This window comes from Acinonyx jubatus, chromosome F2 (genome assembly GCF_027475565.1).
Source record: "Acinonyx jubatus isolate Ajub_Pintada_27869175 chromosome F2, VMU_Ajub_asm_v1.0, whole genome shotgun sequence".
Taxonomy (NCBI): domain Eukaryota; kingdom Metazoa; phylum Chordata; class Mammalia; order Carnivora; family Felidae; genus Acinonyx; species Acinonyx jubatus.
This window is the reverse complement of record NC_069394.1, coordinates 34,924,061-34,939,565: the sequence shown is the minus strand read 5'-3', so window position 1 is coordinate 34,939,565 and position 15,505 is coordinate 34,924,061. Positions and strand designations below refer to the sequence as shown.

At 37.4% G+C, this 15,505-nt stretch overlaps 1 protein-coding gene across 1 annotated transcript in view; it reads right to left on the bottom strand.

Annotated features, from left to right (window-relative positions):
• UBR5 (ubiquitin protein ligase E3 component n-recognin 5) overlaps positions 1 to 15,505 on the bottom strand; it is a 136,425-nt gene that overhangs the window by 19,201 nt on the left and 101,719 nt on the right. The window contains exons 35-47 of the mRNA XM_053208245.1: positions 13,664 to 13,787; positions 12,947 to 13,058; positions 11,401 to 11,532; positions 10,623 to 10,884; positions 9,808 to 10,072; positions 9,426 to 9,637; positions 6,639 to 6,869; positions 6,077 to 6,150; positions 4,719 to 4,891; positions 4,506 to 4,619; positions 3,273 to 3,493; positions 1,731 to 1,851; positions 1,544 to 1,642 (exon numbers count right to left, since the gene is read on the bottom strand). Coding sequence (XP_053064220.1) covers positions 1,544 to 1,642; positions 1,731 to 1,851; positions 3,273 to 3,493; positions 4,506 to 4,619; positions 4,719 to 4,891; positions 6,077 to 6,150; positions 6,639 to 6,869; positions 9,426 to 9,637; positions 9,808 to 10,072; positions 10,623 to 10,884; positions 11,401 to 11,532; positions 12,947 to 13,058; positions 13,664 to 13,787 — 2,140 coding nt within the window. The remainder of the gene's footprint in view (positions 1 to 1,543; positions 1,643 to 1,730; positions 1,852 to 3,272; positions 3,494 to 4,505; positions 4,620 to 4,718; positions 4,892 to 6,076; positions 6,151 to 6,638; positions 6,870 to 9,425; positions 9,638 to 9,807; positions 10,073 to 10,622; positions 10,885 to 11,400; positions 11,533 to 12,946; positions 13,059 to 13,663; positions 13,788 to 15,505) is intronic.

Sequence of the window (15,505 nt, the reverse complement as noted above, 5' to 3'; positions counted from 1 at the left end):
AGAAAGACACAGAATCTAAAGCAGACTCCAGCCTCTGAGCTGTCAGCACAGAGCCCAATGCGGGATTTGAACCCATGAACCATGAGATCATGACCTGAGCTGAAGTCGGACGCTTAACCAACTTGAGCCATCCAGGTGCCCCTGAGAATTTCAAAGACACACTTGCCAAAAGAAAAACACACCTAAGGCTATTCATCACACTACTATATGTAACAGCAAAAGATGAGCAGCTGTAAAAGGAAGACAGAACAATGCTCTATACAGCAATGGCTTTACCTCTGGGATGTACTGTTAACTGGGAAATGCAAGATACAGTAAAATGTGTAGCACACTCAGAGTCAGGAGTAGGGGACAGAGATGGGCAATGAATTATATACACACACATACACGATTGTATTTTTTTTTTTTTTAAAGGCGGGAGGAAAATAAAACAACAACAAAAGAACAAAAACATGAAAGGCAGAGGAGGGACATGGTGAAAGAGACAGAAATGGAAACTAGATTTCCCTAAATATATCTTCTTCAGTAGAGCTGATCATGCACTATGTAGATATTTTACATTAATAACAAAACCAAAAAAAAAGAGAAAGCAATCCCTAAAAACTGAAAGCAAAATGAAACAAAGACCCTGGTTGTATGGAAATTAGTAGCAAAACCACACTAAGAAAAATTATTTCAAATGACTTTAAAACAAAGCAATTGGACTATATCTCTACTTGGATATGCTACCAAAACCCTGCAAATCTTAAGCTCTTTTTGATAATTATTTTGGGGTGGTAGTGTTGATGTTGTGATTCCAAGACTGCTATGTACATGCTGTAGGGTAAAAGCAAATGAGTACTTTTATTAGTGTTGTTGGGAAGTTGGATATTCGGTTTGGAAGAAAGGAGAATAAAGACTAAGAGGTGGAAATACAACAACCTCGTGATCCTAAATCGTGAATTTGAACTGGAAATATCAGTATGTACTTATAATTTTTTTTTAAAGGAGAATTTCCTAGCTCTGTGCAATGAAAAGACCTAGAAACAACGACCAACCTAGTAGGTAGTGAGCAACCCTACAGCCCAGAGTATAAACTCAAAGTACCTTTTTTCCTACCAAAAGGAACCAGGGCTTCTTGAAGAAATGGCTGATCTAAGGTCTGTGACAGGATATACACAAGATGAGACATACCAAAAAGTAAGGAAGTTATCAAAGATCACTGGAGTCCTGTGAAAAGGACTGAGGAGCCAAAAAAGACTCAGGACTCCCACTACCCAGAGACCACTGGAGCATCAGTGGAAAATAATCACCTTAATGGAATGAAGGACATCAAAAATGTTAAAAAACAACAACAACAAAAAAAGGCTGAAAAATTCACTGATCATCATGAGATGTTAGGAAACCAACTGTACTACTCTAAATTTGGTGATTACCATTTATTTTAATTTTTAATTATACAACATATATATCCCTAAACATGAAACATGGTTGTTGTAATAGTTTTCAAACTTCATAAGTGACATGCTATATATATAGTATTAGAAAATCTAAATACCTTTACCTCTAGTGATAAATCTCTTGATTGCTGGTTTCTCAGTTTTTCCATTTCTCTACGGAATTTTGATTCTTTTACCTCAAAACCACCCAATTCGGTTAGGATCTTTAAAAAAAAAAATGCATGACAGAATTATCCTCTGACGTATGTTCTTATCAGGCAGAACAGAATTAAAAGTGCTCACAACACATACTGATCCAGGTTCTGCTCCAACATCTTCCATGAACACCCTGCCGAACAGTTCCAAAGAGAGGCGCCAGCGTCCTAACAGCATATCGTGGGAAATAACCATTCCCATGAAGCTACACTGTGGCCTGCAAGAGGTTTAAGAGAAGAGGGGGGAAGTAATTTGGCCAACTATAAGAAGCCCCTGGTTTTTGGTCAATGACAGTAATTTAGTTGGTTTTTTCATATTCTGAACTCTTAATAGCACTTCAGTCCACATCCTCTCTAACAGAGAATCTTTTTATAACTACTCATTCTTCACAGAACTTCTCATTTTTACTCCATTATTCCTTCTGTCCTTTACATAAGGATACATCTCCCAGCTGCCTTTTATCTTCAATTTTACCTCCTCCCCTAAAGTCCAGTGTCCATCTACATTTGGAGGATTCCCAGATCCCTCTCTAGTTCAAACTTCCACAACAGACCAGAATTTCCACAACAGCCCGTGGGTTGAATATACCCATGTCCGTGACATGTAACTCCAACTCAACACGGGAAAATTGAACATGGCTTCTTCACTTCAATGCCACTGCCTCTTGATTTCTTTCAGTAGTACCATCTATTTCCCTACTGCACAAACTTGAAACAAATTTTAATTTTTCTTTCCCCTGTTCCTCCAGAGTGAATAAGTACTTCATGAGTTTCTCTTGCTTTCCATAATTTCCTAATTCATCCCCAAAGGCAATATTCTACACTTCAGCCCCCTTTTACCACTAGCCAGAACCTAGTAACAGCGTTCTTTCTAACTTGTCTCCCTACCTCTAATTCTTCTCTCCTTCAATCTATTTGCTTCTACACATTCTACACATCTTAGTACAAGCCATATTGCCTCTGAAAAACTTGGGCCACCCCAGCCCACAATTCTTCCTTGCTTTTTATGGTTGTTAAACTGTGTACATAAAATGCATATAGCTTCCTAAACTCACTTAACTCCTAAGCAAAATTAATTATCTGACAGTATAACCAAAAAACAGCATAAAGCAGAAACTCAACAAATCATTAGGTGATTAACCATACTGAGCCACAGTATGTATATGCTAGCGAATTTTTATTGGGAAAGCAAAGAACCTACCTTTTGCAAAGTAATTACTGACTGTGAACCTGGCAAAGAAGCCCAAGTAACTGAGATAGTCACAAATCTAGAAAGTTCTTTCTAGTCATTCACATGGTCCCCTTTGCTGAGCTGCTGGTAACAAGTCTATAATTGGCAATCTGACATGGACATATACTTTAACTCAGTACTGAACATTAAAAAACACAGTCAGAATATCCTCAATAAAAGAAAGTCAGAATGTCAATCAATGACTAAAGTCACCAAAAAAATCCAGAAAATTCAAATTTAATATTTAAACATCTGATTATAAACGAGGAAAACACAGAAATAAGATTACGGTTAATTCTATTATTTACATACAAACGAAATTTTAAAATACCTAAATAAAAATTCTTACAAGAATTATAGTATCCATAAAGTAATGCAACAGAAGAACTATCTCTACTTAGCAAATACCTGAAAGACGTAAGAGGTGGCCCTTCACTTTCAGTCAGTCCTATTTCCGCTAGTAAACTGCTTTTCAATTGTGCAGCCAGATCATGAGCAGATGGCCCTGGTTTTGAACTTTCAGCTTCTTCTGGCACCATATTCTGTTCTTCCCCTTCTTTTTTTTGTCGATTTTGCATGTTCATTACATTTTTCAAATTGGCAGCATAAGACATTTTAGTTGGAAGGACCTGTGAATTTTTACATTTAAAAGTTACACATTAAAAAAAAAAAACAAACCTAACTAGATTTCCTTTTCAACTTACTAATATTCCACAGAAATCACACGGAAGTTACGTAATTCCTTTCTGGTGTTTCAACTAAAAAGATGCAGCCTGTTCCTTTTCTCTGATTCCCTGGGCGGACCACCAGGAAACCACCCAGTGCAGTTTCAGTGCATTCACCACAGTAGCCTCAGAGAACTTTTAAAGGAATCTCTTTACCTGTGGTTACTCAAATGTCTTACATATTTTCAATATTTGCAGGACTGCACTCTCCTTTATCATTTAGATAATAAAGAAAAAAAATTCTATTCAACTACATTCAGTGCCTGATCTTAAACGTTTCATTACATTTTCACTAGAGAAATAGTATGGGTGGTATAATTTTAGGCTCTCAAATCAACCTTTTATCTAAAAACTAGATACGCCACTTAATTAGTTGTGTAATAACAGACATTCCCACAAGAAATGTATGTAAACTCTGCAAGCCTCAATTTTTTTTACCCATAAAATCAAGATAAAAATGTTTTTTACCCAACATGGTTATAAAGATTGAGACAGAATTATTCAACAAGTCATTATTAATATTACCTTATTTATTCACATCCTACAGTCAAAAAGAAAAGTTTCAAGTCAATACTGTGTATGCTCATATATAAAAAGATATATTCACATTATATATACATTTAAAGATTTTAATTTTCAGCAGCATTACAACACTCAACTCTGTGAAACAGGCAAAACACAAAATGAAACTGCCATTTTACAGATGAAGTCACCTGATGAAACCAGTTAGTATCAAGGCAGGCTAGTGATACTGATGGAATTCTGAAATTATATGGAATTATGACATAAGGCAGGAATTTCTGATACTTACATTATTTGAGGCAACACGATATTCTGGATTAATGCATTTCCAAAACTCTAGATACTGGGATAAGTCCTCACAAATATTATATTGTGAAGATCTTTACTATCTTACCTCAAGGCAGTTTCTATCCACTGTAACCTCCATTAAGCATTTCCCACTACTGGCAGATGAAGAATAAAGACCCTGACTTGGACGGCCAAAAAGATCCTCCTTTCTAGCGTTTGGCTGGAATTTTAACAGAAATATTCTAGTTACACTGAACACTTTAAAAAAAAAAAAAGTCACTTAAAAAGAAGCCTTCTAAGACTAGTTTATTTAAATCACCTGCAACAGATGTGGCTGATCAGCCAAAGGGATGGCTTCAGCCAGAGGCACTTCAAATGGATTTGGGGGTATACATCCAAGGAATGTCATGGAGTCTGAGCGTCGGAAAAATGGATGGTTTTGACCAGTTTCTGCAGGAAGAGAGTCATCATCCTTATCATTCAAAGTAGCACCTAAACATAAAGAGATAAAGTATTTGTTTTTTAGAAAAAATTAGTTATTGGGGAACAATAAAAGAATCTTAATCTGCTCAATCTGAAATTCCTGTTCCCTCTTTACAAAATTTTAATGTCACTCAAAAACAATAGTCCAAAATTTTGATGGTATTTTTAGGTGATAATTGAAAATACTAGCAGTTTAAAACGGTTACAATGGTAAATTCTATTAGGTATATTTTAACACAACAGTAAGACTTTTTACAAAGTATTAGGAATAACAAATATGGTTTCACTTTGTACTGGACAGACATTTCCCATATCCTCTGTCTTTCTAGAAGATTCAGACCTGAATATAGCTAGATTCCTAAGCACATTCAGGATGCGGCTCACTGAGGATTCTAAAAGGAGGAGATGGTCAGGAGCTGAGATATATGAGCATTTGTTTACTTCCAAGTTCTGCTTTCTCTACAAAACAAAAATGTCTGGGCATCTCCTTCATCTCAACACTAAGTCAGCACAAGAACACCGTCTCCCCTTAATGTAATACAACTGTCGACAGTAAGTTTACAGCACATGCTGTAAAAATAGTGAGCTATGGCTGGGTTTCAAACAACAGCAGTTACGTCAGTTGTCTTTCCCTGGGCTGAATAAAAGCACTAGTTGATAATAAGAAAATAGGCAAGAGGACAAATTTTTTAAATTCTACTTCAAAGAACAGCTAAAAATTACAAAGAGATTGCAGAAGACCCCAAAATTTCTTGAGTTTGGAATATTTTCTTTTTATTGCATTTAATAACTGTTAAGATTTTTCATATTTGGGAGTTATAACTGATAGTTCTCATTTTCTTGACTAAATATATCTTGCACCAATATCAATAAAGGTTCTGCTAAGACTTTAAAAATGTAGTACTTACACACTTAAGAATAAAGGTAAACATAAAACTAAAATGCAAAAGGTACAAAAACAAAAAATACTGACTGTTAACAAGTTCACTACATTTCTTTAATTCATCCTTATTTATGAAGCAAATAATGCAAGGATACATAAGGAAAAATGGACAGAAAATGCAAGAAATGGGACATAGAGAAGAAAAGAGAAATTCCCACCCAGACAGAAAATAATGAAGTTAAAAAGCTTGAAGGGGAAATACTGAGGCAGCCATTTCTTGAAGTAGATTAGCAGATTTTCTGTACACTAACTTTGATTGGTGTCATCATCATTTTCATGTTCTGAATCTTCATTATCAATACCCAGTTCCAAGAGTTCTCGCGTCCTTTAAAAAGACAAGTGAGTCATTTTATGTGAAGTATGGAGCAAAGGTGATGGGAACTACAAGCAAAAAAAGCACTGAAAAAGTCAGTTAAGTATCTAGCCAATTTCAAACACTGTGATCAAGTTTTAGACTTGGGGAATGTTAGATTGACCAGCCAAATTATACTACAATTACAAAAGAGGCTCAAGAAAAGTAAAAGGATAACCACATTAAGAAATAGTGAGGACTTACACAGACTCTAATAGAAAACATGACAAACTATCTCAGGCATAAAGCTTAACTAAATTCTTAGATTTCCTGTTTTAAGCGAGGAGCAGCAATGGAGAAAGGGTGAACAGACTCAAACCCACTTTCCCAAATGAAACATTCCTATACTATTTTCTCTTTAGTTCACTGTTCTCTTCACTCCAAAAATCAGACAATATACTAAGAGACCACACTGAGCAAACAAGTATTCCCTAAACCAATCCCACGGCAAGTATGGATACCTTTTGCGTTCCAGTTGAGGTGTATCCAATGTTGTCTGCTGATTCATTGCTTTAATCCAATATATAAGGGCTTGAAAAACATATGCCACATGCTTCAATGAGCAAACATCCAAAACTGGAAGAACATCAGAATGCTCATCATTATGAGACCGCATTAAAGACAGTGCATAATTTAGGAAGTCCCCTCGGGCAGACATCATTCCTTGACGGGCGCTAAGCAATGTGGCACGTCTGTAGGAGTAAAAAGAAATGAAAATGTTTAAAAAAAAGAAAGCAAATGTGAAACTTACCATTATCATAAATATGCAAAATTAGGAACTGAGAATATCCGTAAATAAAAACTCATTAACCCTGTGACTCTGCTTTAGAGATAAAAACATTGTGCAGGATTTACTGTCATGTACTTTATACAGGAAAGGAATTCTAGTGTCCTTTGGAAATGGACAAGGAACTCCTTCCCAACAGAAGACCCCAGTAGGTCTGGGGTAGGGTCCCCAAATCTATATTTCTAACAAGCTCCTAGGTGATGTTGATGCTGTTCTGGGGATCACACTTTGAGAATCACTGTCTAACATGATACCAAAACACAAGCAACAAGAAAACAAAGCACTAGACTTTATCAAAATTAAAAACATAGGTACTTCAAAGGATACCCTCAAGAAAATGAAAACATACAAAAGGGGACAAAATTTCTGCAAGTCTGATAAGGAACTTAAGTCCAGAAAATGTAAGTAACTCACACAACTCGATAACAAAAAGACAAGCCAATTAAAAAATGGGCAAAGGATCTAAATAGACATTTCTCCGAAGATATACAAATGACCAATAAGCCCATGAAATGATGCACAACATTTAGCCATTAGGGAAATGCAAATCAAAATCAAAATTAGTTACCACTTCACACCCACTAGGATGGCTACCATTAAAAAAAACAAAAAACAAAAAAACCCACTAGTAACAAGTGCTAGCAAGGATTTAGAGAAATTAGAGGCCTCACATGTTGCTACTGCGAATGTAAAATGATGCAGCCACTTTGGAAAAGTCTGGCAGTTGCCCGAAAGTTTAACAGAGTTACATATGATCTAGCAATTCTACAACTAGGTATATTATCCAACATAACTGAAAACGTGTCTATATAAAAACCTGTACACTAATGCTGATGGCCACATTATTCACAAGAGTCAGAAAGATGAAAAACCCAACTTATGAATGGATAAAAATGTGGCACATCCATACAATGAAATATTACTAGAAAGTAACATATTGACTGATAATGCTAAACCTGATGAACCTTAAAACCATTATGCTAGGTAAGAAAAGCTAGGCATAGAACAGACATATTGTATGATTCCGTCTATATGAAATGTCCAAAACAGGCAAATTATATTATAGAGACCAAGAGTAGATCAGTGGTTGCTTAGGGTGGGAAAGTAGGGGAAAATGGGAGGTGACCACTAGTAGGTATTTTTGTGGAGATGATAAAAATATTCCATAATTAACTGTGATGATGGTTGTGCAGCTCTGAATATATTCAAAAGTATGGAACTGTACACTTTAAATGGGTGAAATGTACATGAATTATATCTCAATAAGGTTATTATATTAGGGTGAGAGCCACAGTGAAGTAAAGGGAGAAGAACAAGTCACCAATCTAGATCTATTATCAGAACTCTGTTATTCGGGGAGTGATGAGCCTTACAAAGACAAGGCTTGTGCCTGTTGGTGGAGCAGGTTTCCTAGGACAGGAAAGCAGAGGCCTCCCAAGTGGTCCAGATCTCTCTGCCAAGCATTCAATTTTGCCTTCTAGACATTTCCACCAAAACCTCTCCCAGCTCCTCAGTATTTTCAAAAGCCAAGTATGTCCATTCTACTGCTCTAGATTTTTCTCTTAATTTTCCTATTAGTTATTCAGAATCAAAGTCTAGCTGTAAATTCTGCCTCCTCCTGCTCTACCCCTCAACAAGGCCCTCAATTGTTACATGATTTCAATGCTTCTCTCTCTCCTCCTTCCTGGCCTTCACCAGCCCCACTTAAATAAATCTATTACCTTTCAATGGCCAATTCCAACCATAATCTTGTTAAGGTTCCTAAGCAGTCTCCTAGGCCCTTGTCTTCCCCCTGTTATGATCCTCCCAAAGTAGCAAAGTTATTTCCCCTGAGCCAAAGCTAGAACCAAATCCTAGGACTCTGACCTCAGGTACCGGGCCCTTGCACTATACGGCACAGCCCCAGTGCTCTAGTGTTCAATGTTTGGGCTAATTCCTACTCCTGAAAAAGGTCATTTTATAACTGAAAGAAAGAAGACAACAAATACATAAAGAAATATACTTTAAACACAATTCAAAAGACTGGGGGCTGTAGAAAAAGAAACTGGATTCGAGGAGATCAAAGAACAGCTTTGGTAATCCCACATACTTTCCTCTTCCCGAATACAAAATGCATTCATACTCAATCATGGTCAAAATCTTCCTATAAATACATGTCTTTCAAGGGATAGGGGAGGGAGGAGGGGAAGCTTGGAGGACAATGAAACAAGGATGTAGATCAACTACTTCAAAAATGAGAAGTATTTAGTATCAGATTCCTAACATATGAATGAATTTTGGAAAAAACAGCTTGGATTATAAACTAACTTATTCTGCTTCAACCACACAACAATTTAAAAAGAAGTAATACACTTCCCCCCCTTCAAAACAAAGTGAGGTCTAATGTAACAGCAACCAAAAAGCTCTAACTTCCTGGGATATAAGGGCTCTAACATATAAGCATATATGAAGAATTCCATACCGTCTGCCTTCAAGGGTTCGTAAACTAGCCTCTTCTCGTGCAGTCATCCTCTCTCTTCGAGCTGAATTCTGAGAAGCATGAAGAGGATGATTTGGATGTCCTGGATCACCAGCAGATGCTAATGCAGAACCATAACGTAATTGAGCTTCAGTAGAATCCATAATACTGACCATCCAGTTCCAAGTGGGAATAAGCTTTTCTTCTACATAATTCTATGAAGACCAAACTAAAATAGTTAAAACTATCCAAATAAAGTTAAATTTGATATATAGTAGTAATCTATAAACATTTAAGTATCTGTAATGTTAATTCCCATTACATTGGAATTTTCATAATTGACATCCCAAAATTTATTTGGAGTAACTTTTCAATGTTTTCATACCTGTAAGTTTACTGCATCTTGATAAGTCAATTTCACAGCTGCTGGAATCTGAGAGTACACTAGGTGATTATACTTAGGAATAAGGCCCATCAAGTCCGAGATTTGTCTGATAACAATGCTGTAAGCCCTGGCTAAACTGCTCGCAGATGTTAAGTAGCTGCTGGCATTGCTAGCTTCCAAAGCAGCTGCTGCAGCAGCAGCACTCGTGCTGATGGTACCACTCCGGCGTAAATTTGAAGGATCAATATAAATCAAACCCGCTGAACTTGCTACAAAGGAAAAAGGACAACCACAACAAGCTGTCAGATGTTAATTTTGTTTCTCTAGCACTGTATATATTTAAAAGATCAACTGTAACGGCAAATATGGTCACCGAGTGAAAAACGTGGTCTTAAACCACACTAATTTAAGGGAGGGCAATGATGAGAGAGACAAGAATTACTACAGTGTTCTCAACCAGATGCAATTTTGCTACTGCCCCTGCCCATAGAGGGACATTTGGCAATGTCTATAGACAGTTTTGGTTGTCACAATAGGTGGGTGGGGTTGGAGGAGAGACTGCTACTGGCATCTGATGCATAGAAGTCAAGGATACTTCTAAACATCCTATAATGCACAATCACAAAGGATTATTCAGCCCAAAGTAATCATGGTACAGAGACTGAGAAACCTTGATATAATCATATGTAAATACTTTGTATTTGAACTCGGTAAAACAATGAAGAACTATTATGAAACTACTTGATTTGTATAGATGAACATACATAATTTTTAAAACCTACTTAAGCACTTTCAAGAATACCAAGTTTTCAGACTTGCCTGCTGGTGTGGATGTGCTGGAAGGGGCCGTGCTGGCTGCCCGCTGATGTTGGGTGTTGCGGACAGCCCACTGCATGGACCGGGGAGCTTGGGCAGCACCGTTGGCATGGGAGCTATTTGTGGTTCTCTCTAATGGCTCATCAAGCATAAAGGTCTCCTGTTCTATGTCATCACTTTGACTACTGCTGCTATCAGAGTCACTTGAGTCATTTGATTGCGAATCATCTTCAGAAAAGAAGGCAGGAACACTGCTTGCACCTAAATTTTTCATTTTTAAAACCAAAATCAATGTCAGTCTGTTGATATTTAAAACTACAGTGTACTCCGTCATTCAGGAAAATATTACATATATTGAACAGAATGCCAGGCTATAATAGTCCACAAAACTCATCATAAAATAGTTTAATTACTGGGGTGTCTGGATGGCTCAGTCAGTTGAGCATCCAACTTTTGATTTCAGCTCAGGTCATGATCCTGGGATCATGGGATCGAGCCCTGTGCTGGGCTCCACACTGGGTGTGGCGTGGAGCCTGCTTAATTTCTCCCTCTCCCTCTCTCTCTCTCCCCCACTCTACTTCCCCCTCCCTCCCTCCTTCCCTCTGCTCCTTTCCCCTGCTCATGTGCTCTCGAAAATAAGGGAAAAAGGATAAAGTTGTAAAAAAGCTTAGCCACCCCTTGTACAAATCATAAGGAGTATAGTTTAACCATTTCATGCTGAATATAAATATGGCCTTAGTATAAGCAAGAAAGCTGGATAAGGAAAAGGTAACACACCTGCTTCCGAGCCAGCGGTTGCTGCTGTGACAACACTTCTACGCCCACTAGCATTATCTTGGTTGCTATGGTTACTTTCACTGTCACTTTCTGTTTCAGCTGCTGCTAACAAGTCCAGCTCCATGTCACTCCCTAGGAAATATATTTAAATAAGGAGGGAAAAAATATAAGCGCACTCTGGAACAGACAGGGTCTAATAAGCCAGAATATCCTAAGTTGGGGGGGTGGGGGGGGGAGTGATTATTATTACAGTAAGCATAACTGCCTGCTTAGAAGGAGAAAAATGACTAGGCAAATTATGGTCCTCAGTAGACTATTACACAGCAATTCAAAATCTGTTCTGCACAGCCTTAGGTAAAAAGGGTTGGGCAGGAGAACTTCCACCAATGGGTAGAACTCTGGGCTGGGACCAATGCTCCATTTTCATCTGTTTTACATATTGGGATTCCAAAAGAGGAAGGACGAAAGCTAAAAACGTCTATCTAGAATTTCATGGTATACACACATCAAAACATAAAATTATAAATTTGTGCAGTTTATTGTATGTCAATTACACCTCAACAAAGATGATCCCAAAAAGTCTATCCAATGGCTACTAGTAAGAATGGTTATGGTGGTAGCAAAAAGGCCAAAAGAATTAGTGGGGGGAAAAAAAAAAAAGGCACAAAAATTACACATACAGTATCTAAAAGACATGCATGGGAATGGGGCAGCAAAGGGGAAGGCTGAAAGTAAAAATACAAACTGTTAGGTCCAGGTGGGATTATGGGTCATTTGTTTTCCCTTTCTCTAAATTTGCAAATATTTCCTAATATGATTATGACTATTTTAACTTCCTTATAAGAAAAGAGAAAGTTAGGGGTGCCTGGGTGGCTCAGTTGGTTAAGTGTCCAACTTCGGCTCAGGTCATGATCTCACAGCTCATGGGTTTGAGCCCTGTGTTGGGCTCTGTGCTGAAAGCTCAGAGCCTGAAGCCTGCTTCGGATTCTGTGTCTCCCTCTCTCTCTCTGTGCCTCCCCTGCTCACACTCTGTCTCTGTCTCCTTCAAAAATAAACAAACATTTAAAAGACAAGAAAAAGAAAAGAGAAAGTCAGGGGTGCCTGGGTGGCTCAGTTGGTTAAGCATCCAACTTCGGCTCAGGTCATGATCTCACGGCTCGTGAGTTTGAGCCCCATGTCTGGCTCTGTGCTGCCAGCCAGAGCCTGCTTTGGATTCTGTGTCTCTGTCTCTCTCTGCCCCTCCCCCCCTCACGTTCTCTCTCTCTCAAAAATAAACAAACGATACCAAAAAATTTTTTAAAGGAAAAAAAGGGTAAAGAAAGAGGATACGTTATTTTATACATATAAATATATATGAGCATATACATATATATTTATAGGTGTGTATATATATATAGCTGCTTCCTAAAATTTTGAAACAGATGCTACAGAATCCCTAGGCTGAAAATATGTTGAACATTACAGTCAAATGGGGCTTTTCTCTGTTAATATCCTTAAAGATACCTGATGTACTCATACTGAATAATTTCTCAAATAACCTGCATACCGTCTTCATCATGCTCATCATGTTGTCCCTCTGCCTCAGCATTTTCTTCCCCATGTTCTTCCTGTTCATCATGATGATCCTCTTCTCCAGCCACACCCTCCACCACCTCAACCTAAATCCAGAATCTCATTTGTAGACAATCAAAGTACATAATAAACCCACATCTCTACCAGTGTTCCTCCACAGCAACTTAAACTTAAATACAAAGATCGCTAACTACAGAGATTATTAGCAGTCAAGAGTTTGAAAATCGTTGGCTAGTGACAACTTGCAATCAAAAATTATGTCAGATATCCTAAAATTTGTAATTGTCGTCCCTGTGCAGAACCTTAAAATTAATAGTTTAATAACTGGGTAGAAAGTGTATGTTTTTTTTTTAACTTCCACAGTAATAAAATTTACCTAATGAATATGCAGTATCCATTCTGCCTTCAAATACATTGCACAAAACTACTAAAACTTTTTTTAACATTGAGGATATCCTTTCTATTAACCCTAAGTAAAAAGCAAGCTTCTGTTTCCAGTTTTGTATTATCCACTAAATCAAGGATTTAAATTAAAGTATTTTTAACACATACAACCACAAATGAGAACACATAACAAAACTCTAAACGTTAGAAGCAAACACATGTAATCATAGTAAACTACTATTAGTGAAACTTCTTCCCTCCCAAATAAAAGCCTCTCATCTACCACAATTAAAACAATTACAACCACCTCTTCCACGTCTGCTGAAACAATATCATCCTGTTCTTCATCTCTGCCCCGAACAGGCTGCGACTGGCTGATGCGCCTCTGCTGTGGGTTCCGGATGATGTAAGAAGACTGAGACTGACTGGAGCTGTGGAGAATCAGGAGCTTATGAGACCACTGCTGCCACACGACACACTTTTTATGCTTCTCAGTGTCATTCGGTGTGACCCACTTACTAGGATGTTATTTTAAATCTGACCTAAAAATTCTTGGAAACTAATAATCCATAGATCAGAAAATATGGACCCCAGAGAAATTAATTTTACCATAGAGATTTAACTTAGAAACCTCAGAATTATTTCTACTTTTCTGTAAGTCATTTCATATTTGTTAACGCACATAACTGAAGCACGAGTCCTTCCCACTGAAATAATCTCCAGGAAATATTTTTCCTTCTCCACTGCTTTCAGTAACAACAGTCCTCAACTTCCAAAGGCTCCGACAGCAGCATTCATCCATTAACAAAGTATGAATGGTGGTGATAAGTATGCTTATTACAAGTGATCTACTCTTCTAAGAGATCTGACATGACCTACTTTGCATCAGCTTATTAACCACTGACTTTACGTATGTAGAGGGAAAACATTAGTTGAAAAGTATGAATTTGAAAATAGAATCATAACAAAAGGTGGGTGGCCAAAAAGTTCTACTTCCTTAAAAATCTGCCTTGGAAACAAACAGCCAAGAAAAGACAGATGCCTCCATTATAAAAGGAAGGGGAGAATTACAGAATGCAGCTTAAAATGCAGGTCAGAGATCAGAAGATGGTTGTTAAATAATCCTATGACCTACTATTATCCTTTATTTACAAATTAAGAAATGTTAAAGACCTTTAAACGTGTTTACACTGATCCTGTTCTTTCCTCACCTCAGCTGCTCTTAGAAATAAGAATCAAACCAGTTACACATGAAGAATCCACTCAAACTCTCCACCTTCAAATACACAAGTAGTCTCAATATAGTGTTTAATACTAGAAATTTAAGTAACTGGTTCTTCACAGAGCCAGTGAATTACAAAACATATGAGGAAGCTCAAAGAAAATCTGAAGAGATAAAAAAGGGTATTTCCAAACTAAGATTTCAATATTTCCAGTACTAAAAAATAAAAGTCAACATTGTGTAAAGCCACAATTAATTAGTATTCCTTAAAAAGAAAAAAAAAATCCTGAAACAAACATCCACAAGATCTATCGTCCCCTCAAAGAACATTAAGGAGTTATGCACTTAGTATGTATAATACTAATAACACCCAAAATATATGATACCCCCCATTCAGTTTTCTTCATACCACGATTCAACTTTTTTCCCACTAGACTTCCTGGCACAACTATAGTCCTGAAGCCCTAACAGGAGTTGTTAAAATACTTCCAAATTTTGGGAACTTCTAGTTTCAGCAATTTGCCAACTGAAGAGAAATCCCTCTTGGTGTAGAACACCTAAATACATTAAATATTTAAAAACAAAGCACAACTATCCTGGTGATAAAGGGAAACAATTGTACTGAATAAGCTTGAGAGCAATGGTGCCACCATTAACACCAAAGGCATCTGCTGATGTCTCTTAGGCAAGAAGGGTTCCAAGAAGCCACAGATTTCACAGGAGACAGTCTGGAGTATAAAGCTTCTACAGCATAGAAATCTGTTCTGTCCCCCCCACATAAATAAAGCCAAACATAAATCGGGAAAGGGTAACCTACTTCAAGAGACTTACCTATCTATATCAGCCATGGCTGGATGGGGCAGGAAAAATATCTCTTCAGAGAACTTTTTGTGGTGGTGGTGGTGGTTTTATTTTTGAAAGAGGGTG